General features: G+C 33.6%; 1 protein-coding gene across 1 annotated transcript in view; it reads right to left on the bottom strand.

Moving 5' to 3' along the window:
• LOC136042314 (uncharacterized) overlaps nt 1-25,871 on the bottom strand; it is a gene marked incomplete at its 3' end in the record, with an annotated part of 64,542 nt that overhangs the window by 5,773 nt on the left and 32,898 nt on the right. Inside the window, exon 3 of the mRNA XM_065727263.1 lies at nt 20,084-20,218. Within this exon, the coding sequence (XP_065583335.1) occupies nt 20,084-20,218 (135 nt within the window). The remainder of the gene's footprint in view (nt 1-20,083; nt 20,219-25,871) is intronic.

Raw genomic sequence — 25,871 nt, 5'->3', positions numbered from 1 at the left:
TTTTTGGGGGTGGGGTGGGGGAGCAATGGGATAGTTACCCCCTCCCAATAATTCGGAGAAAAAATAGTATATCGCCCATGCCCCTTGACTCTCAGGATGTAGCCCAATCTGTCACCCCAATAAAATTGCTTGAGCTACGCCCCTGGGTTTCATCAATAAAAATGCAAAATTTCTTTTTTTCCCAAAAATGGTGATCATGGGTGTGTCTGTATCTATTAAAATTTTACGCTGTTGTAGCTTAAAAATGATGACTTCGTAGTGAGTTCTGTTGTTATTGTGATTTGTGTTTTTGGTTTGTATTATTTGAAGGTATGTTACGTTTTTCTATTTTTGAGTTGCTAAGACCCACTTGATTTTGCAATAAAACCTTATTCTATTTAATTTTGTTCAGTAATTATTTGATTGAACCAATGGTCGTTAGTATTTTAGGTACTTGTGTATTATACCTACCACACTGTTGTTCTTGATCTGTATATAACTGGTTTCCTAACCAGTTATATACAGGTCAACCAGTTATAGGTTGACCTATACTGTTTCCACTCGGACTGTTTCCACTCGGAAATGGTCAGCTTAGCCTGAGTGAGGTAAACTACGGAGCTTGTTAGGTTAGGTATTTAATATAATGCATTCTGGGCGGCCTGTTTCCCATAATTCTCTGTTGTATTTTCCATAATTTTGTTACTAATGTTTTATATTTTCATCAGATTTTGTTTGTTTTTTTAATTATGATTGACCTAAATTCACTTCTTGAGTGGGGTCGGTGTAATACACAAGTACCGTTTTTTTTTTTGTTTATTTAGTATTTGCTATTAATTTGCTATTAATTTGTATGTACTCAAGGCCGTATTCAGGGATTTTCGGGGCTTGACCCCCCCCCAACCCTTCAAATTTTGTCCGGCTTATAAAAGCGTAACAAAAATGCATGAAAATAATATTTTGATGCATTTTTTAAAGTTTATTTTGTGTACATCCCCAAAAAAGGCACCCCCCATAACAAAAATCCTGGTTACGCCCCTGTATATACTACTATTTAATTGGCATTTGCTATTTAGTTAATAATAAACAATAGAATATTCATTTCAAATATTTTCAAAGGCAACGGGTACACCAACACTTGCAGTTACCTACTGGTAATATTTATTGAACTCCAAAATAGATAGTATCTGTTTGTTTTAAGTTTAATGTCGTTCTACACTTACATTTGAAAAAAAAGTTGTGAAAAAAATTATCTTCCTTAAAAAAAATCATATTCAGAGTTAGCCTAAACTTTAGGAGGCTTCTTCCCCCTCCTCAACCATCAGCCTGCTATAATTTAACTAAATGCTTTGTATATATGAGATCATTTGTGAGTATTTACTTTACATAATAAAGTTTCATAAATTTGAGGGAGTCTCTCCCCCTATTCAACCTGTTCTCTGCGTTGTAGTTCTACTCTTCGTTACAATACTGTAGAACTAACATCCAATTCCCGTTCCCGTAATGAGAGGAAAAAATTCATTTCATTTGAAAAAATGGGTTTTATTTATTTACTTAATCACTTTAAAGAGTAATATCATTACTGTCATTGCTGATACTTTAGTTTAGTTTACTGATACTTTATACTTGTTTAGTATATTTTATTACTTATTTAGTATTATTAATATTATTTATTTATACTATTATTTATTTATAGTATTATTAGTATTTATAATTTAAAGTATAATAGTATAATAAACTGTATGGTATTAATTAATACTATAGTATAATACTATTAAATTTGTATAGTATATAACTATTTATTCATAGTAGGCTATTATTAGTTTTTATTTAGAATAATTTAGTTCCTATATTTTTAAGTGTTTATTACAGCATAATTCATTTTAGTATATCTATTTTATTATAATTTATTTTAGAATATTTAGTTTACTGATACTTTGATTTACTCTCATTTTTTTTCGGTGCATTTAATTTCCATCTGTCGAAACTTTAATTATGTTTAACTAGCTAAATAACAGCAGTTAAAATAACTTCAGTTTTAACAGTGAATAACTATTTCAGCATAAAATTGTTTTTGTTGTTTTTTTTATCAGTTTCTGGATAGTAGTGATAAGCTTCATATCCTTTAGAACTTCATTTCCTGGGATGTGAAATTCATAAGCAAAGAGAAAGCACCTATTAAAACTAGCAACACTATTAAAGCTACAATTAAAGACACTTCAGATTTACACCATTAAAAATTTTACTTTACAGTCTTAAAACTATTCTTTTATTCCCTTAAAACTATTTTTTTTTAAGCTTAAACAAGTTTAAGAATGATAAATAAGGTTTATAAATTAAATATAGTAAGTTTCCTTTGTTATACTAATCCACTTTATGCAAAGTTTATAAAGTAAAGTTTATAAAATAAAATAAAGCAAACTAATAATAATAATAAATAGTAAATAATTATATTTAATAAATGAATAAATAAAATAATATTAAACAATGATAATAATAATAAATTTTTAATTTTTTTCCCATCAGCTGTTTGTTATTTTTTAGCTACTTGTCCTTTTGAATATTAAAAATTCAAAATGAGTACTATTTGAAATTCCTAAGTAAATGAAGGTTTATGAAGACTTATCTGGAAACTGTATGAACTGTATAAAAGTCAAAACTTTAGCGGTGGCAACGGTAAAGAGCCATATGCCTCCTATATATAATTTATTTTTTTTTTTCAGTCACTAGGCGTGGAAGAAACTTTGGAGAGGACCCTTTCAATTGGAAGTTGAAAGTTCTCCTTTTTCCATTTTTAAGAACCAAAAGTGATTGGAGGGAAACTAGCCCTCCTTTCGTGTCTTGTCTTGTTACATGACACTCTCCTATAGAAAGCCAGATATAGTTCACTGTGTTTATTAAACTGCTAGTTTAAAACGTGCAAGAATGTTAAGACTTCTGAAATATTTGACTAGTTGAAGTGGGCAGAGTTGAACTCAGCAAAGTCCAATCGTGACTAAATAAAACCTGTGGGCTATAAAATGTTTTAAGCACGAGAATGTAGAGGCGGTCGCAGTATAAGGACCGAGAATATATATATATATATATATATATATATATATATATATATATATATATATATATATATATATATATATATATATATATATATATATATATATATATATATATATATATATTTATATATATATATATTTATATATATATATATATATATATATATATATATATATATATATATATATATATATATGTTACCTGTGTTACCTGTGTGCCTGTGTTGTAGATATAAAAGCTGCAATAGCTGCGAGCGAGTAAAGAGCGAACCGCGGCCCATAGTATCAAAAGTTTAAAACAAATTTTAATAAAAGAAATGATGAGAAAAAATTGCCATTTGAAACTGTCTTTTAAATGGTAACCATTATATTGATTAACTGTAATAATAAAATGTTATAATGAAAAAAACTTAAGAACATTTCGAAAAAGAGCCTGAAACCCATCAAAAATGGTGTCTAATTAAAATGAAAAGCGAATCATTGAATTGCCGTTGTCATGAACCTCATATAGTGAACTACACCTCCCAACATTGAACAACAAGGAAAATCTTTTGGATTGGTAAAACAGGTGTGCCTGTTTTACCAGTTACCTGTGTTGTAGATATAAAAACTAATTTTATATCTACATGTGTTTTAAAATTTGACATGATGACATCAGCACAAAGCGCCACATGGTGCCTGAAAACGGCATTTTGGGTGCCACTTCTGGAGTGGAAAGGCTTGAAGAATAAATATGGTGCCATCTTAATTTCATGGTTAAAAACCTTAAACCTGAGGTTTAGAATCCCTTATCTTGTATATCCCCCCTCTCAGCCCTCGTAATATTTTTTATAAACCGTCTACTGGCTAACAGAACACCACAGAGAGCTGTTTAACTTCTCATTTAAAAGCCGGCATCTATATCTGCGTGCGTTTTGTAGATCGCCTTGACAAGACTCACCATGAAGCGACATCTGACATCAGATATGGCACTTTTCGGTGCCGTATCTAGAGTTGAAAGGCTAGGAAGCATGAAATGGGCATCGTTATAGTCTTCATGGTCGAAACCCTTAACCCTAGTTTTAAATCTTCCCTCACGTATACTCTCCCTCCCATTCTCTTAACCAGTTTCGTAAATCGTGGGCTGACTAACGGAAGTAGTAGGATACTACAACATTGTAGAGAGATTCATAATTGCTTATTTTAAAGCTCTTGGTCATATCTACGTGCACTTTGGAGAATATTTCCTCATAACTCAATCATAAGAAGTGCCATTTTCCACCTAAAACGACATTTTAAGTACAATTTCCCGAATAGAAAAGCAAATAATTATCAAAAGGGTACGATACAATAACCAGAGGTTTACAATCCCTCTTTTTATGATAGGAGTAAAGAGCGAAGATGAAACCTCAACAGATCAAAAACTATTGCTTCAAAGTTTTAAGCATCATTTATTTGCAATATTGATTCAAATAAACCGACCCGTAGTATTTTTCTGTAGAACTTGAAAAACTGGCATAGAATTTTAACAACAACAGATCTCCTTGAGATTTTTAGAATTGTATTCTAAAATTTACTTTTTTCAAGGCAGGTGAAAGACTATTGAGAGCTTTATTTTTTTATTCTTCTTTTATTCTTCTTTTTTTATTCTTTATTTTATTCTTTTATTTTTTATTTATTCTTTATTTATTCTCTTTTTATTCTTTATTCTTCTTTTATTTTCTGCAGGGTGCTTAAGGATTTTCTTAATCGGGTTTTGTTGCGTCGGTCTTGTGTTTTCAGCAAAGCACTAGTTTTTCAAAATTCTAAAAATTTGGGAAAATATTACGAGCCAGTTTATTTGAAACAATACTGTAGATATACGTTGCATACAACTGCGAAGCAATAATTTTTGTTTGTTTGAGTTTCATCTTCGCTCTTGGGGCATTGTCATTGGAAAACCTAAGGAATAGCTGACTACGTGTTGTCTAGATTCAAATAAAGCCTATTATTTTAAACATTTAAAGGCAACCAAATTAGAAATTTTAATACGCAGATCGGTGTCAAAAGCAATAGTTGGAAATCACAATATCTTTTATATAGGTAGATGGATGAAGGCTAAGGGCCCTACAACTTCTGCTCTAAATCTTACGAGTTTCATGCTTTTCCCCATTTACCTTTTTTTCTTTCTTTTTTTTTCTGTCGTTGTTACGCTATCAAATGTGCGATTCGGGGAAAAGTAAAAATAATTTGGCCACACCTGTTTGAATTCTGTTAATGATTTAGATAGAAAAAAAAACTACTTTTTTTAACTGAAAGTAAGGAGCGACATTAAAACTTAAAACGCACAGAAATTGCTCCGTGTATGAAAGGGACTGTTCCCTTCCCAACGCCCAACTCTTTACGATAAAGTTTGACTCTTCTCTCAATTCTACTTTATTAAACAGTAAAAAACTTTAGCGTAAAGAGTGGGGCGTTGATAAGGGAACAGCCCCTTTCATATAAGGAGTAATGACACGAATTTCAATACACGAGCCTGAGGCAAATTTTCTCAGGCTCGTTACTTTTGATGACTAAATTTTATGAAACTTATATATTTAAAATAGGCATTAAAATCCAATTCTTTTGGTGTATCTTTTAGCATCAAAATTCCGTAACGAACTACAGTTCGTTACCACGAACTGTTTGAGTAAAATATTATAGAAATTAGATCCTGAAAGAATAATCTAATACGCTATAAGGTAAAAACGTAGGGAAGGGGGACGTTGTAGGGCCTGATATTTTTGAAGATTTTTCCTGTGCAATTTCAATGCTTTTTGCCAGTGGCGTAATTTCATGAAATTCCCAAAGGGTGGAGGGGGAAGTTGGAGCCAATTTTCCCAAACCAAGCGAAAACGACAGTGAAAACTGAAGAGAAATCCATATAGTAGGCTAACATAAAACTAAAGATATACCAAAGAAAAGTGAACCGTTTCTGTGGATTCTCTTTCAAATTGAAAATGTAAGTATTAGTAATAAATTTTGACTCTGAAAAAGGAGTAACGCTGAAATACCAACTTTCCCCCAACCAGACACTTGCAATTGAATCTATTGCGGGGAGTGACATGGGGCATATTGAATGATAAGTATACAGAATGCAATAGAAATATTGAGCATTGTACTAGAAATTAAAAAAAAAATTGGGGGAAGAACGTCCCAAGACCATTACTCTGCGGAAGTGCCAGTCCCCAGCCATAGTTCAATAAATGAAGACGTACAGAAACCATTGTGTAAAGGTTACTCACTTGAAAATCTCTTGTATTGTTTTTGTCTGCTGCCCCCACGGTTCTTCTCGTGATTTTTTGTTTAGTATATTCCACGGTACATTTAACTGGGATCATTTATATTTTATTAAATTCAAAAGATGACAGATGTCAAACGTGCAATTTAGTTATTGTTTGCCTTTGTGAAAAGTTCTTGAGAAAAGATATAAACAGAAGAATCTTGAACTATGCCATGTCATAGCTTCCGTCATTTCCTTTAACGTGACAATTATAATTGTTAAATGGAAAAATCCGGTGTCTAATGCTTAATATTGGCAACGTTTTTAATTAAAATATATATAGATAGCTTTCTTTCAATTAAAAACAGATAGTAGCTGAATTAATGCGTTTTCTCCCTTGAAGTTTCGGAATATTTTTTAGGGAAGTACCAAGGACAGTGAAAATCAAATCAGGTCGTTTGGATTAAATAACCATATATGCTTTAAAAAAGACCTCCTTTTATGCAATTTTTGTCGCAGGGACGGGTGCCAAATTAAAAAAAAGGGTAATTGTCCATTATTCAGATCACACCCAAAAGTACGGCTAATCCCAATGAAATATACCAAAATATGATGAAAATACAATACTTTATTAACAATATTATGGGAACTACAGACAGAAAATTATGGGAAGCAGGCCGCCCACAACGCATTATATCAATTACCTAATCTTGCCTGACCTAAACAAAATACCAACTTTATATATTAAACATAATTAAAATAGACATACAATACAGTTTTCCTACTGAGCCTAAGCTAATTGTCACCAAATAAAGATAGCTAAACCGGTTTTTGTCAGATATTGTAGATCAAAATTCTTGAGTGTGTTCTAAATAATGGAAAAGTACCCAAAAAAAGAAATATGGGCGAAAAATAAGTAAAAAAGAAGCCAAAAGCAGAAGGAGCTGCTTCTTCATCAACACCCCGCTCTTTATGCTAAAGTTTGACTATTTATCATAACTCTACTGTTTAAAACAGTTAGAAACTTTAGCGTAAAGAGCGGGGCGTTGATGAAGAAGCAGCCCCTTTCACATACGAAGTAATTTCTGTTCGTTTTAAGTTTTAATGTTGCTCCTTACTTTCCGTTAAGAAAACTTGTTTTTTTATTTAATTTCTGAACGTTTTTGAATCAAAGCATGTTTTGATTTTGGCTCTCCGCAGATGAATAATTAAAACGAAATTTGCATATTTATTTTTTTGGCTGATTGGCTTTCTCATAGTTTTGATCGAAAGATTTTGAGAAAAAAGAGCGGGGGAAGAGGCCTAGTTGCCCTCCGATTTTTTGGTTACTTAAAAAGGCAACTAGAACTTTTAATTTTTTATGAATGTTTTTATTAGTAAAAGATATACGTAACTTACAAATTCGCTTACGTAACGAACTTATGTATTCTCTTGTTTTTATTACGTATATGAAGGGGTCCACCCCTTTGTCAGTACCTCGCTCTTTACACTAAAGCTTAAATTTTGTCCCAGTTTCTTAAGAATGACCCCTGAATCACAAAAGCCGTAGAATAAATAGTTGAAATTACTAAAAATGCTTTAGCGTAAAGAGCGAAGTATTAGTAGGAGGTGAGCCCATCCTATACGTAATAATTTCTGTTCGTTTTAAGTTTTAATGCTTCTCCTTATTTTCAGTTGAACCAACTTTTTCATATTTTTTTTTCTGTTTTTTTTTTAAATGATGCTAGAAAATCCTGCGCTTCCTTCATGAAACTTTTCTTCCCCCATGACAAATTCCTCCAAGGAAAGTTCCCCCAACATATTCCCCTCTTCTCAACCCCCCCCCCCTCCAACCTAAAAATCCCCCAGAAAACGTCCGTACACTTCCAAATAACCATTACTATATGTAAGCACTGGTCAAAGTTTGTAACTTGTGGCCCCTCCCACAGGGACTGTGGGGGAGTAAGTCGTCCCCAAAGACATATTTATTAGGTTTTTCGACTACCTTGAATAAAATAGCTATCTCAGAATTTTGATCCGGCGACTTTGGGAAAATAATTAGCGTGGGAGGGGGCCAGGGTGCACTCATTTTTTCGGTCACTTAAAAAGGGCACTAGAACTTTTCATTTCCATTAGAATGAGCCCTCTGGCAAGATTCTAAGACCACTGGGTCGATACGAACACCCCTGGGAAAAAAAAACAGACAAAAAAACAAATAAACACGCATCCGTAATCTGTATTCTGGCAAAAAAAATGCGAAATTCCACATTTTTATAGATAGGAGCTTGAAACCTCTACAGTAAGGTTCTCTGATACGCTGAATTTGATGGTGTGATTTTCGTTAAGATTGTATGACCTTTAAGGGGTGTTTCCCCCTATTTTCGAAGATGAGGCAAATTTTCTCAGGCTCGTAACTTTTGATGGGTGCAACTAATCTTGATCAAACTTATATATTTAAAATCAGCATTAAAATGAATTCTTTTGATGTAACTATTGATATCAAAATTCCATATTTTAGAGTTTCGGTTACTATTGAGCCGGGTCTCTCCTTACTACAGTACGTTACCACGAACTGTTTGATGTAGTTGTATTTGGGAACCAACAAATTTTATTCTTTGAATTTTTGTGGCTGAAAAGCATTGTCAGATATATCTAGTTTATTTGCTTCATTGTCTTCACGGTTCGACATCGACATGGCAACCTTGACAAAAGCGTGATACTACCCTAAAATCTTCGTAATTTGAAACAAGGAAAAAAAAATCTTTAAAAATTGTGGTTTTCAAGTACGAGTAGACCTGAGATGGGTCCAGGGGGATATTCTTATTTTGATGGCCTTGGTACTTTAACATATGTTACACAATTGTGGTCTGCTTTAGCTTAAAAAAAAAGCTGACAATGAGCAGCACAATTGTAGCTTCAGCTTTTCCTTGATAAAACAGCTTGTGTGGCAAAAATACAAAACTATGTATTATTGTATATTGTATATCATTATTATAATATATTATAAAATATTAATATATTATTATAATATTAATATAAAATGCATATTATTATTGTATATTGTATACGTATCATTGTTTATTGCATATTACGTATAAAATATAAAACTATTGTATAAAAAAATACAAAACAAAAAAGAAAATTACAAAACTATGAAGAAAATATAATTATTGATTACATGCTAAAAGCACGGAAATCACAAACATGGAGGACGAGGATTCATCAAAGCTGACGCTGCCTAACTAAATTTTTGGGCCTTATCCCTCCCCCCCATAAAAAGAACTGAAAATGATTGTACTGAATTGATTTTACTTGCTTTAGTGGGAGAGGAAGCAAGTTGGGTTCCATGAATAATTAGATATAGGGCCGTATTCAAGAGGAGGGTTACCTGGTTTGACCCCCCACCCCCCCAATAAAAAATTTTTATTAAGGGGGACCAATTTTTGCTGTGTTCTGTAAAGTTTTTTTTTTGTACCAACTCAAATCAAAAATCTTGGATACAGCCTTGTCGATTTTGTGGGGCAAAATATGTACACCAATTTTGCCACATATTCAAGAGATTTCAAACAGAGAAGTTATTTCACAAAAATCACGAAGTCCGAAAAACGCTAAAACTGTTAATGTTATGCTGTAGGATAGCTAAACATTATTCCAACGCTTCATTTATTTGTTACCACCGGAACTAGCATTTGATTTCTTTTCCTTCGAAAAAAAAAAAAAAAACAATAAGAAGAAAGAAAAAGAACTAGTTGCCTACAATGAGAGACCCCTACCAGTTTCATTTTTTAGAACGTGGTTTTACGTAGAAATTTGTTTAGGATGGGTGGTGTTTTTCAGGGGATTGGGGGTAGAGCTTCAGAAAAACATAAAAATAGGCGAAATATAGAAAAAAGAGTGGGGTGCCAATAGGGTTGAGCTTCAGGGAATCAAGAAAATTAGCGGCATGCATAGAAAGTACAGAAATATCCTAAACAATGCTAGAGTTTAAGGAGGATTACGTAGCTAACCTCCCCCCCTACACGGGTACCAATTCACGAAAACTTAGGAGGGAGAAAACATTTTTTCAAAATTTGGGGAGGGGGCAATTTTTATTTCTTTTCAATGAAAATACCAAGACCTGGAATTTTCTAATTTTTCAGTGAAAATACCAAACAAAAGTTGTTTTAAAAATCTATGGAAGATAAGAGTCAGCCCAATAGTACCCGAAACTCTAATAAAATGAATTCTGATAACAGTTAATAAAGCAAAAAAATTGGCATTTTATGCAGATTCAAAATATGTAAAATTCATTAAGTTTATTGTTACCCATCAAAAGCTATGGGCCTCAATATATTTGCCAGATTTTCGAAAAAAAGGGGAACACCCCAGAAGATCAAGCAATCTTAGTGAAAATCACAACATCAGATTCAGAATATCAGAGAATCGTACTGTAGAGGCTTCAAGCTCTTATGTTTTAAATCTTGAATTTGCATTCCATTTTTTTTTTGCTGGAAGAAAGATCACGGATGTGCATTTTTTTTTCTCTCTCTCTCTCTCAAACACTTCGTGTTAACGAACTGTAAGTAAGGAGCGACTCGGCTCAATAGTAACTGAAACTCTAAAAAGAGAATTTTAATATCAACAGATAGGCTACATCAAAAGGATCAGCCTATTATGCTGATTGCAAATATATAAGATTAATCAAGTTTAGTGTTACCAATCAAAAGTTACGATCCTGATTTTGAAATAGGGGAGAAACACCCCCCCCCAAAAAAAATAAAAAAAATTCAAAGAACCTTAATGAAAATCACATCATCATATTCAGCGTACCAGAAAACGCGATTGTGGAAATTTCAAGCTCCCACACCCATTTCCTCCCAAACTTATCCCAGTATAGTTGAAGGATCAAATAACTATGTCTTTAGTTGCAACCACCCACAGTCCGTGGGGAGAGGCATGTAAGTTTTAAAATTTGCCCATTGTTTACGTATAGTATTTGTTATTGGGAAGCATACAGACATTTTTTGGGGGAGAGGGGTTGTGCTTGGGGTAGATTTCTATAGGGAGAATCTACCTTAGGGAAGGAAATTTCATGGGGGTGAATTTTCCAGGGGAAGTTCTTCCATATATGAAGGATTGCCCCCTCCTCAATACCTTGCTCTTTACGATAAAGTTTGACTGTTTGTCCCAATTTTTGAAGAGTGGCTATTGATAGTTTAATTAGAATAGGAAGATTTTTCAAAATTGCTAACAGCTTTAGAGCAAAGAGCAAGGTATTGAGGAGGGGGTAACTCTTCATATACGGAACAAATCTACCAAAATTAATATGCAAATTTCGTTGTAATTTTTAACGAACAGAAATTATTCCGTATATGAAAGGGACTGTCCCCTATCAATGCCTCACTCTTTACGCTAAAGTTTGACTCTCTGTTGCAACTCTACTTTTAAAACAATAAAATGTGGGGCGGGGAAGAGAATTTTCAATTAGGGCTGGGGGAAGATTTTAAAAGCGGGACATCCGGGACATTTTGGGAGGAAAATTTCCAAGGGAATTGTACATAGGAGAGGAGGATTTTTCGGAATGATTTGAAAAACGGTCGGAAAATTTAATTTGAAAAAAAGTTTTCTGAACTAAAATAGGAGCAACGTTTAAGCTTAAAAGAACAGAAATTATTCTGTATATGAAGGAGGCTTCCCCTCTTCAATCCCTCGCTTTGAACGTCAAAGTTTGTTAGTTTTTTGTCACAATTCTTTAAGAACGACTCCCAAAACTCAAGGACTGTGAATTTGAATGAGAAGTATATTAAGGGACTTTAAGACTTCCGAGCTTTAACACAATCCGTTTTCGGTTTTAGTGTTGCTCCTTACTTTCACTTGAAAAACCTTTTTTTACTTGATATAGTGATGAAACGTTTGTCTGCGATTATGGTTTAGAAAAGTAAAGTTTTAAAGAATAAGTCGCATATATTATACATAAATTAGGTTGATGTTAGGTTACGAAAAAATCAATCAAATGGACTAGTGTTACTAGTTGTGGTGCAGTGGAGATATAAGAAGTCAAAAGACGAAGACGCAGTGTTTTGTTGTTGTTGTTTTTTTCAGAGTTGAGACCTGTTTTGAAGAATGCAAAGATATGGTGTTATAGGCATGGTGAAGTGTAAGTTTAGTGTTATTGGACATTACCAAGTGGAATAAAATGATTTATTTTTTTGTTTTTTTGTTTCTACTGGGAATTCCTAAGCGAGTAGTGGTATCGTCGATATTAGCATCAAGGGCTATTTTAACTTAAATTTTTCAACAAAAAGCCAATTTGGCTACATTTTAGAGATGAGAAAATGTATCTTGATGCGTTGGTGCTGATCCCAACTTTTTTTTTTGCAAAAAAAACAAGTACTGCCAGTTTTAACATTACATAGCTAAAAAAAATGTCTGGAGCTCATTTTGTGTCGAAAACAGAAAACTGATTGAATTGAATATTCTTATCTTTGTCTTTTCTTAAAAATTAAGTTAAATAAAGTTTAGTGTTACGGGTGTTACGAGGCTCCAGATTTATAACCGAGTTACAGAGCGTGTAGCCAATCTCTAATTAAAATCTAGTTATGGGACTTGGTATTAACCAAGGGGGGGGGGGAGTGGGGGGCCCGTTAATTCGGAAAAAATATAAAATTGAAGTATTTTTCACTTACGAACGGTTGATCAGATCTTAATGATATTTGATGTTTGGAAGGATATCGTGTCTCAGAGCAGTTATTTTAAATCCTGACCAGATCTGGTGACACTGAGGGGGGAGTTGGGAGGGGAAACCTAAAATCATGGAAAACACTTGAGTGGAGGGATCGGGATGAAATTTGGTGGGAAAAATAAGCACAACTCCTAGATACATGATTGAAATAACCGGAACAGATCCGCTCTCTTTGGGGTAGTTGGGGAGGGAGGGGGGTTAATTCTGAAAAATTAGAAAAAATGAGGTATTTTTAACTTACGAACGGGTGATGGGATCTCAATGAAATTTGATATTTAGAAGGATATCGTGTTTCAGAGCTCTTATTTTAAATCCCGACCGGATCTGGTGACATTGGGGGGGGGGAGTTGGGAGGGGAAAACCTAAAATCTTGGAAAACGCTTAGAGTGGAGGGATCGGAATGAAACTTGGTGGGAAAAATAAGCACAAGTCCTAGAAACATGATTGACATAACCGGAGTGGATCCACTCTCTTTGGGGTAGTTGGGGGGGGGGGTTAATTCTGAAAAATTAGAAAAAGTGAGGTATTTTTAACTTACGAACGGGAGATCGGATCTCAATGAAATTTGATATTTAGAAGGATATCGTGTCTCAAAGCTCTTATTTTAAATCCCGACCGGATCTGGTGACATTGGGGGGAGTTTGAGAGGACCTAAAAGCATGGAAAACGCTTAGATTGGAGGGATCGGAATGAAACTTGGTGGGAAAAATAATCAGAAGTCTTAGATACGTGATTTACATAATTGGAAAGGATCCACTCTATTGGGGGGGGGGGGGTAATTCTGAAAAATTAGAAAAAATGACGTATTTTTAACTTACGAAGGAGTGATCGGATATTCATGAAACTTCATATTTAGAAGAACCTCGTAACTCGGATCTCTTTTTTTTTAATCTCGGCCGGATCCAGCGTCATTGGGGGAGGGGGCAGTTGGGGGACCGGAAATCTTAGAAAATACTTAAAGCGGAGAGATCAGGATGAAACTGAATGGGAAGAATAAAAACCTGTCTAAGATACGTGACTGACATAACCGGACCGGATCTGCTCTCTTTGGTGGAGTTGGGGGAGGGGTAATTTTGAAAATTGAGGTATTTGTAACTTACGAAAGGGTGACCAGATTTTAATGAAATTTGATATTTAGAAAAACCTTGTGCTTTAAAGCTCTAATTTTAAGTTCCGACCAGATCCTATGACATTGGGGGGAGTTAGAGGGGGAAACCGGAATTCTTGGAAAACGTGAAAATTGGGGTATTTTTATCTTACGAATAGGTGATCGGATCTTAATGAAACTTGATATATATAGAAGAATCTTGTATCTCAGATGCTCCATTTTCGACTCGAATTGGATGCGGGGACATAGGGGGTTGGAGGAGGGAAACAGAAATCTTGGAAAACGCTGAGAGTGGAGAGATCGGGGTGAAACTTGATGGGAAGAATAAGCGCACGTTCTAGATACGTGATTGATATAATTGGAGCGGATCCGTTCTCTTTGGAGGAGCTGGCGGGTGTTAATTTGGAAAAATTAGAAACATTGAGGTATTTTTAACTTAAGAACGGGTGACAGGATCTTAATGAAATTTGATATTTAGAAGGAATTCGTGTCTCAGAGCTTTTCAAATCCCGACCAGATCTGTTGACATTGGGGGGAGTTGGAGGGGGAAATCTTGGAAAACACTTGGAGTGGAGGAATCGGGATGAAGCTTGGTGGATAGAATAAGCAAATATCCTTGATACGTGATTGACGTAATCGTACTGGATTCGCTCTCTTTGGGGGGAGTTGGGGGGAGGGGTTCAGTGATTTGGCGTTTGGTGCTTCTGGGCGTGCTAGGACGATGAAAATTGGTAGGCGTGTCAGGGAGCTGCACAAATTGACTTGATAAAGTCGTTTTCCCAGATTCGACCATCTAGGGGGCTAAAGGGAGAGGAAAAATTAGAAAAAATGAGGTATTTATAACTTACGATTGGTGATTGGATCTTAATGAATTTTGATATTTAGAAGGACATCGTGACTCAGAGCTCTTATTTTAAATCCTGACCGGCATTAAGCCTCTGATTTTCCTTTTAAATCAATCTATTGATTCTTAGAATTTTGTTAGAGCTCATACCATATGAGCTCTTGGCTCTTAGCTCTTCTTGCCTCGTCACAAGTGCCATATGAGCTCTTAGCTCTTGTTTTTAAGTTGTTAAGATTATTTTCTTTTATGAAATGGCTACCCCATCATAAATCCAGTTGGAAAATTATTTACAAGCTTTAATTCAAAGATTAATATCGCAGGACCATAAAAGTATGTTTTCGTTTTCAACAAAACCGGACTGCTTCTAAATTACAAAATGGCTCAGTAACAAAACATTTACCCGATTTTTTGAAAAGTCTTTTAACTGAATATCTACCAAGAAAACAGAAGAACCTTAAATAATCACGTTTTACGGATCTTTATTTTGATTTATTAAAATTAAGCTTTTTCTAACACTTTTAAATAAATGTTGCCTTGCTGGCCAGTCGCCAGCTTTAAATATTAAACATCGAGTTCTGGCACACTCTAAGACAAAAAGAAAAAGAAAAAAAGGTTCCTGGGAAAAAAATTAAGTCTCAGGTCTTAGCAATTCTGAAACTTTATATTCAAACACTTCTCATAGAAAAGTGGTTTCAATTAGCAAATAATCCGTACATAAAAACTGGCAAGGTTGTATCTAGGGGGGTATGGAGTTTGACCCCCACCAAAAAAACCTCTATTTGACTCGTAAAGACATTACAAAAATGCATATAAATTATTTTTGATGTATTCTGAAAAAAATTATCGAACCCCCGCCCCCTCCCGGACGAAATCCCTAGGTGCACCCTAGAATACTGGCCAAAATTGTTATGAAAATACTACAAAGGCGCCAGTAATTTGTTTGTTTTTTTAACATTGAGATATAGGCGCTTACACATCTTACTACATATAATATTTTCTGGCAGTTACTGAAGATCATTATGACAAGAGGTTAAAAAAAAGTCAGAGGAGCCTAGGGGGCCACCCCCTCCCCCAAAAAAACTTAGTTTTCGAATTTCTAGGTACTTCACAATAAAATTGTCAATTATTTTTTTTTCGTTATTACCCCCTTCCCCGGGAACAAAAATCTCTATGTACGTGCCGGTCATGGCTGTACGAATGGTTGTGGATATCCTTGATCACAACATGGCTGTTTCAGTATTTACTAGGTTAATAACTATTAATGTTTAATAGTAATTATTTTGAAAAGCGGGATGATGAGAAGCAAAGAAACAAGGCTACAATACAACTAGCTGGACGCTTCAATCAAAGAGAAAAAGAGCGATTACTGTGCGATCCTTCGGTGTTAAAAAGAGTGCTTTAAAGCCATTGGTTGTTTTTTTTGTGACGTACTTTGACAAGCCAATCACGCTATTACTTGTCTCTAAAGAGGAAAATAATAGGGTTAGCTAAATAATGTAAATAATGACGAAGACCACACTGCCTTTCCATAATACAAATACAGAAGAGAGAATAATGAGGACTTGTCTTCCTAAAATTAATAAACCAATAAATTTTTCTTCCGAAAAATAATAAAAAATAACAAAAAAACTCACAATAAAAGTTCTTGGTTAAAAATCCTAACGCTTCAGTTCTTGGAATTAGCTAACGTTTTAAGCTAAACAATATTGAGCGTAAAATATGTTGAGTCGGACAAACATTTCGGGGGGGGGGGGGGTTCAACCTCCCCCTGGAAACGGCCTTGGATCGAAAATATATTTTTCAAAATCAAGAGGGAAAGGGGTAATTCTGTTGTTTTTTCAATTATTTCAATAAAAATACCGGAAAAAGCTTTTTTTAATGAAATACTAAAAGGATATTTTTCAAAATCTAAGGAGGGGCGAAACTTAGGGGACATTACTCCTGACATGGAAAGGCAATTTCTTGAGAGAAAAACAACTCTGTGCCTTTTGAAAACCTAACTGGTTTTTTAATGGGAAAAATTAAATTTAAAAAAAAACAAGTTTTTTTAACTGTCTAAAAAGTTTCTTGGAATAAGAAGCTATAAGAAACTGATAAATAATATCAGTTTTTTTGTAGGAATTAAATAAAAAAAAGAGCAATACTAATGATTATCAAATAAAAAAAAGAAGTTTTTCTATCTGAAAGTAAGGAGCGACATTAAAACTTAAAACAAACAAAAATTATTCCGTATATGAAAGGGGTTGTCCCCTCCTCAACGCCCCACTGTTTACGATAAATTTTGACTCTTTGTCACAACTCTAATTTTTACAAGAATTAAAAAAAAACTTTAGAGTAAAGAGCGAGGTGTTGAGGAGGGGACAACCCCTTTCAGATACAGGATAATTTTTGTTCGCTTTAAGTTTTAATGTCGCTCCTTATTTGCACTTAAAAAACTTATTTTTTTATTTAATTTCTGAACGTTTTTGAATTAATGTATGTTTTGAATTTGGCTCACCGCACATGAATAAATAAAACAAAATTTGCTATCGATAAAAAGAAAAGGGGTGGAGGAGGAGGCCTAGTTGCCCTCCAATTTTTTGTTACTTAAAAATGCAACAAGATTTTTTTTTTCACGAACATTTTTGTTAGTAATAAACAGACGCACCTTACGAATTAACTTACGTAACGAACTTCTATATTTGTGTATTTTTATAACGTATATGAGGGGATTCGACCTCTCTTCAATACCTTGCTCTTTACACTAAAGCTTGGATTTTTTCCCAAATCTTTAAGAATGACCCCTGAATCACAAAGACCGTAGAATAAATAGTCGAAATTACTAAAAATACTTTAGCGTAAAGAGCAAGGTATTGTGGAGGAGACGAACCCTCTTATATACATAATATTTTATGTTCGTTTTAAGTTTTAATGCTGCTCATTTGGCTACTCCCAGTTGAAAAAAAAATCATATTTATTTTTTCATTGTTTTTTTTTTTTAATAATGTTAGAAAATCCTGCGCCCCCTTCATGGAAATTCTCTTCCCTCATGAAAAAATCCTCCATCGAAAGAACCTCCCACGTAACCCCCTCCCCCAAACCCAACCTCACCCCAGCGCGAAAAATCCCCCCGGAAACCTGTGTACACTTCATAATAACCATTACTATATGTAAACACTGGTCAAAGTTTGTAACTTACAGCCCCTCCTCCGGGTAGGCTACTGTGGGTAATTGAGTCATCCCCAAAGACATAGTTATTAGGTTTTCGATTAATCTGAATAGAATAACTACCTCAAAATTTTGATCCAGTGACTTTGGGGAAAAATGTGCGTGGGAGGAGGCGTAGGTGCCCTCCAGTTTTTTTGGTCACTTAAAAAGGGCACTAGAACTTTTAATTTCCGTTAGAATGAGTCCTCTCGCAACATTCTAGGACCACTGGGTGGTAACGATCACCCCTGGAAAAAAAAAAAAAAAAAAAAAAAAAAAAATACAAACTAAACATGCATCCGTGATCTGTCTTCTGGCAAAAATACAAAATTCCACATTTTTGTAGATAGGAGCTTGAAACTTGTACAGTAAGGTTCTCTGATACGCTGAATCTGATGGTGTGATTTAATTTAAATTTTGATTAATTTTGTGATCGTTATAATTCTATGATTTTTAGGAGTGTTTCCCCCTATTTTCTAAAATAAGGCAAATTTTCTCTGGCTCGTAACTTTTGATGGATAAGACTAAACTTGATGAAACTTATATATTCTATAGAGCCAGGTTGCTCTTTACCACGAACTGTTAAAAGAAAAAGAAAGTAAAAAGAGTAAAAAGAAAAAAGTAAAAAGTGAAAAACATGCATCCGTTTCTTTCTCAGTAAAAAGAAAGGAATATTTGAGTCACTGCATTGTGTTCAAGTCCAGGCTCTGTTTCTCTCTGCTTCAATCGTGCCACGGTTATATTGGTGATTCCTGATATTTTTATCACGGCAACATGGGTGATTCCATGGGTAATTTTTGAAATATTTACCAGTTAAATCATACAAGTGGATAAAAAACAAAACAAGAGCCAAAATGTAGTTAAATTTTAATTAATACATATTTTTCTAAGGGTTATCTTATTGATTGATTTAAAATTCACTTTTTAGTAATTCTATGTGCTATAGGAAGAAATCAATTTGTATTTTTTCCAAGTTTTCGTATTCAAAATGAAATATATTTTCATATTATTTTAGTTCTTTTTGATTTACATTAATCTATTTGCAACCATTTTTAAGAGATATTTTGTCGAAGATATTTATAGTTTATATTTGCAAAAGATATTGATAGTTTATTTCAAATTGTCTTTTAGAAAATTTGTCTTGTTGTAATTTTTTTTTTTGTTATCCTTTTATCATCCTTTATTAGTTATTTCATTATAATTTGAACGATTTTTTTCTGTCTAAATAACAAACTTTTAAGCCTTATTCTGATAATTAATGTAAAATTAAATTATTGACAGTTTTAACTATTATTAATCCTACATGATGTAGAAAGAAACTATTTTCTGATGTATTTCAAATTGCCTAATTAGGATAAATAGACTAATATCATCATTTTATTTTTTTGCTTCGCTGTCATTTTAATCCTACTCAATTGTTTACAATTCTTTTTTTATTTGTGTTTGAAAGATCGTTTTAGCTTAAGAATGAAATTATCTGCAGTTTTTAGATTTTTTTTCTGTTTTTATCATTTTTATGAGATACAGAAACAGTAATTTTCTAGTTTTTTTTTTCGAATTGTCTTATTCAAAATAAATTACATCGTTATTTTTTCTTTTGTTTTCATTTGTTCTTTTTATTTACAATCCCTTCTATTTTAATCCGGCCCACATTTTTTTTGTAATACTGATCTCACTGACTTCTCTTTAATTTTAATTTTTATTTTACCAATTCAGTGCGATGTACAAATTTTTGAATTTATTTAAAATTGTCTTGTTCAAAATAAATGATAGTTCCATTTTGTTTGTATCTTTTATTGCTTGTTTCCCTTTTCATTTGAGACATTTTTGCAACTACCGCCAACAGCTCAGAGCTTGATTCCTAATGCATTCTTTCCAATTTCTCTTTTTTTAAGTTTGAAATTAAACACTAAACACACTTTACAAGGCCAGAACAATGACAATCAATCAACTATTATACACTCTTTCTGGTTTGTGTCAGAATTTTACCTACCGTCATAGTCCAGATTGGGTTGCCAGATCTTGTTTCGCCATAATGGGTCACTTTACTTCCTTTTTTGTATCTATCATACTTTCCATTTGATGAATATGATGATGAGTCATAATCTGAGGGCGGAGTCAATGAACCCTGGTTAAAAGCAGTTAATAGTTAATTAAAGGCTAAGCAAATGGTAATACGAAGTTAATAGCCCCTATTAGTACACAACACTTAGTTAAGAGACTTTTACAAATGAAAATATAGAGATAAAAAAACGGTATAATAAAGCAAAACAAAAAACAGTCTTCAACTTTCAATAGACTAATAGTGTCTATAACACGAAAACGCAACACAGAATGACAAATTAGATTATCTCTGGTACAATTCAAATTTTGTAATGAAATCTAGTAATAAATGAAATAATACATTTATTTAAAAATTTACATATACCCTAGGTTATGACCTATGATTGAATTTACAGGGTTAAGATCTAATGAACTACAGAGAAAATCTAAGATTATATGTGTCAACACGCCAAGAAAACTTATCTATTATGTATTAAATGTTTTTTGCTAATTTAGCAGTGGTCAGGGCTGTATCCCTGACTACTTTTTTCGAGAAAGGGGGGGGGGGGGGGTACAAAAAATAAAAAGACATCCAAAATTTGTTTATATTCATGTTTGTTAACTTTTTCCTAATCGGACAAACATGTCGGGGGCGGGTGGGGGGCGGAGGTTCAATACCCCTTTACCCTGAATACGGCCTTGAATGTGGCATATTCTTTTTTTATTTATATATTGAGTTTAGTGTAGCTTAGTTCATTTTTCCGTTGATAAAGGCTCCCGGATGTTGAGTCGAAATATCCAGATTTTTATTATTTTAAATCTGTTGTTTTTGTTTTGTCTACTGTTTGTTTTTCTCTCAATATATTATAGAATTTATTTTTCTCTACATACTATATATATATATATATATATATATATATATATATATATATATATATATATATATATATATATATATATATTTTGTCCACCCGTTTTTCTCTCTATATATTTTCATTTGTTAATTTCTGTGATTGGAAGAACAGGGAGATATAAAAAATTATGAACACTTAGTTAAGGGCTTACACTCTGTCTGTACCAAGAAAACCAGCATGCAGAATCGTGCTGTAGTTACTTAAGGCATTTTTTGTTTGCAATTCCAAAATGGGTGCAGTAGAATATTCCTTTTAGAGTACAATGCAAAAACTTTTTGATAGATCAAAGACAGAACAAGTATAGATCTCTTCGCGCAAACAAAGAACGCTTATCAACAATTTGCTGAGCAGCGAAAATTAGGCGAGAATATAATATCATGGAACAAGGCCATTGCCCCCGCCCCTCCTAACGACAAAATCATAGATACGCGCATGCACAAGATAATATAAACAAACAAATTAAAATAGTTAAACCCAGTTGAACCTAACAAGATAAAACATACAGTTTCTACCAAAATTGGAATGTACAAATATGAAAAGCTTTGGAATTTTGGCAAAAAATTGATAGTTTTGCACCAAAAAAGGTTTGCGATCTCTACCCAGAAAAATTTTGTGGTATGTGCTACAAAAATTCTTATCTTTCCGAAAGTTAATATACTTTAAATCTCCATAACTTTCTGCGATACATTATCTTCATTATAATTATGGCTATGAGGCTATATTTATGATCAATCGGTATAATTATCATTCTTCAATATATATATATATATATATATATAAATATAAATATATATATATATATATATATATATATATATATATATATATATATATATATATATATATATATATATATATATATATATATATATATATATATATATATATATATATATATATATATATATATATATATATATATATATTATATGGGTGTGTGTGTGTGGGTGTTTGTGTGTGACAAGACCGGTCAGTAGTTAAATACTATCAGGGAATGTCTAAAAACAGGTACAGAAGTACCCCCCCCCCCCCCCGAGATTAGAGGTCTGATCAAACCCCTAGAAAATTTAAAATAGCGACCTAGGAATGCACTTTTCCCATTTTGAACCTCTCTATAAGGTTAAGTCCGGTTTGTACTTAAGATGTGGATATAAGAAAAGAAAAATCAAACAGTTCGTTGTAACGAACTGTGAGTGAGGAGCGATCCTGCTCAATAGTAATCGAAACTCTAAAAAACGGAGTTTGACACCAATAGATAGATAAAAAGAATTGGCTTTTTATGCTAGTTTCAAATATATAAGTTTCATCAAGTTTAGTCTTATCCATGAAAAGGTAAAAGCCTGGAAAAATTTGCCTTATTTTCGAAAAAAGGAGAAAACACTCCCTAAAAGTCATGAAATCTTAATGAAAATCACACCATCAGATTCAGCGTACCAGAGAACCCTGTTGTAGAGGTTTCAAGCTCCTATCTTCAAAAAGTAGTTTTGTATTTTTTGCCAGAAGAAAGATCACGGATGCGAGTTTATTTGTATTTTTTTTTCCCATGGGTAATTCTATCGACCCAGTGGTCATAATTTCTATATACATACTTCACAATAACAAAAACTATGGGCAAAAATGGGCAAATTTTATGACTTAAGGACCTAACCCTGGGGCTGTAGGGGGGATCATGTTATATCCAAAGGCTTAGTTATTGGGTCTTTCCACTAGGCCTATGATGAGCAAAATAGCTATCTCAAAATTTTGATCGGACGACTTTGGGAAAAAAGGACGGAGGAGGGGGCCAGCTTGCCTTCTAATCTTTTGGACACTTAAAAAGGGCATTATAAATTTTAATTTCCGTTCGAATGAACCCTCTCACGATATTCTAGAACCACAATCAATACAATCAACCCTGGTCGATACAATCAACCCTGACAAAAAAGTAAAAAAAATAAAATAAACACGCATCCGTGGTCTTTCTTCTGGCAAAAATACAAAATTTCACATTTTTGCACATAGGAGCTTGAAACCACTAAAGTAGGGTTTCCTGATACGCCGAGTCTACGCTGTTTCCCCCATTTTTCTAAAATCAAGCAAATTTTCTCAGGCTCGTAGCCCCTAATTGATACGCCTAAACTTAGTGAAACTTATGTATTTAAAATCAGCATAATAAGCAAATTCTGCTTATTATTATTCAAACTACCGTTCAAAACAAACTATTGAAGCGAACCTAGGTCTCAGACACATATGAATATAGAAGCCATAATTAGCAGACAACACAGAAACACTTTATACAAAACCCCCGCTTACTTAGATTTACTATATCTTATTTATCAAATAAAAATGTAGTACATGAAACTATGTTCACTAGGGACCAAAGGAAAGTCAGGAGGGGTGACCGGAACAGAGTATTAAAGTTGTGTACACTTCTTTCAGAGAGTGCACAGCCATTTAAACGTAGTCAAACAGTTCGTGGTAACGAACTGTAGTAAGGAGCGACCCGACTCAATAGTAACCGTAATTCTAAAAAATGGAATTTTGATACCAATAGTTACATCAAAATAATTGGATTTTTACGCTGATTCTAAATATATGGGTTTCGTCAAGTTTAGTTTTAGCCATCAAAAGTTACGAACCTGAGAAAATTTGCATTATTTTAGAAAATAGGGGGAAACATCCCCTAAAGTTCAAAGAATCTTAACGAAAGAGAGAACCATACTGTTGAAGTTTCAAGATCCTATCTACAAAAATGCAGAATTTTGTATTTTTTGCCAGAAGACAGATCACGGATGCGTGTTTATTTGTTTTTTTTTTGTTGTTTTTTTTCTTTTCCCCAGGGGTGATCGTATCGACCCAGTGGTCCTATAATGTCACGAGAGGGCTCATTCTAATAGAAATTCAAAGTTTTAGTGCCCTTTTAAGTGACTAAAAAATTGGAGGGCACCTAGGCCCCCTCCCATGCTCATTTTTCCCCAAAGTTACTGGATCAAAATTTTGAGATAGCCATTTTGTTCAACATGGTCGAAAAACCTAATAATTATGTCTTTGGGGACGACTGGCTCCCCCACAGTCCCCGGGGGAGGGGCTGCAAGTTACAAACTTTGACCATTGTTTACATAAAGTAATGGTTATTGGGACGTTTACAGACGATTTCAAAGGGACTTTTTCACGTTAAAGGGGGGTCGGGGGTTACGTGGGAGGATTGTTCAATGGAGGAATTTATCACGAGGGAAGAAAATTTCCATGAAGGGGCTGCAGGACTTTCTAGCATTATTTAAAAGAACAATGAGAAAATAAGTAAAAAAAAGTTTTTTCTGGTGGAAGTAAGGAGGAGCATTAGAACCTAAAACGAACAGAAATTATTACGCATATAAGGGGGCTCGTCTTCTCCACAATACCTCACTCTTTACGCTAAAGTATTTTCAGTAATTTCAACTATTTATTCTACGGCGTTTGTGATTCAGGGGTCATTCTTAAAGAATTGAGACCAAGTTGAAGCTTTAGTGAAAAGAGCGTGGCATTGACGAGGGGGAGAACCCCCTCGATAAAAATACAAAAATATAGAATTTCGTTACGTAAGTTACGTATATTTATTACTAATAAAAACCTTCGTAAAAAATAAAAAGTTCTAGTTGCCTTTCTAAGTAGCCAAAAATTGGAGTGCAATCAAAACTATTAGAAAGCCATTTAGCCAAAAAAAAATATATGTAAATTTCGTTTTAATTATTCATGTGCGGTGAGCCAAAATCAAAACATGCATTAATTGAAAAACGTTCAGAAATTAAATAAAAAAAAAAAACAAACAGTTTTTTAACTGCAAGTAAGGAGCGACATTAGAACTTCAAACGAACAGAAATTAGTTTTCTAATTTTTTAAAAAGTAGAGTTGTGAGAAAGATTCAAATTTTAGCGTAAAAAGTAAGGCATTGAGGAGGAGACAACCCCTTTCATAAACGAAATAATTTCTGTTCGTTTTAAGTTTTAATGTCGCTCCTTACTTGCAGTTAAAAAACTGTTTTGTTTTGTTTTATTTAATTTCTGAACGTTTTTGAACTAATGCATGTTTTGATTTTTCTCCTTTTTAAAAGCTGAAAGATCTAAAGCCGAACTGGCCAACCATGACAAAAACAGAAAAAAAAAGAAAAAAAATGAAGTGGAGAAAAAAAAATCAAGATGAAGAAACAAACAGGACTACGGCAAGTAGAAGGAAAAGATACACTAAAACGATGCAGATATTTCGCCTGTATAAAACAAGGCGTCTTCAACGCTAAATGTGGAGAAGAACAAAGATAAAATCTAGAATAATCTATAAAACCTAAAACTATATGAAATCTAAAATTAAGAAATACTTGTGTGGTGCTCAGTCGCAGTAGCATTAACTGTATATATAGATATTGGTTTGATTTTATTTCTTAGTTTTAAGTTTTATTCAATTTTAGGTTTTATGGATTATTTTAGATTTTTACCTTTGTTCTTAGCGTTGAAGACGCCTCGTTTTAGGCAGGCGAAATATCCGCGGTGTTTTAGTTTTTCTTTTTCTTCTACCGGTCGTAGTCCTCTTTTTTCTTCATCTTGGGATTTTTTTTTTCACTTTACTTTTTTTCTAAGCTAGGGGCAGGGTAAGGCTTGGAGGAAGGAGGGGATAATCGGACACAAAACAAATGACTGGCCCAAAAGATCAAAGTCGCGCTCAAACTTCTTTGAGAGTGTGCATAACACTTTACACGCACACAAACAAAATAGAACTTGACAAAAGTTTATAAGGGATTGTGGGATTCAAGAATTTGGATATTTGTGCGTATTTTTCGCTTAACAAGCCCCTCACAGCTAGGTTAACAATGAA

Source organism: Artemia franciscana, unplaced genomic scaffold (genome assembly GCF_032884065.1).
Source record: "Artemia franciscana unplaced genomic scaffold, ASM3288406v1 Scaffold_1078, whole genome shotgun sequence".
In the NCBI taxonomy this organism is placed as follows: domain Eukaryota; kingdom Metazoa; phylum Arthropoda; class Branchiopoda; order Anostraca; family Artemiidae; genus Artemia; species Artemia franciscana.
The sequence above is the reverse complement of the archived record's forward strand: the minus strand, read 5'-3'. Positions and strand labels throughout refer to the sequence as shown.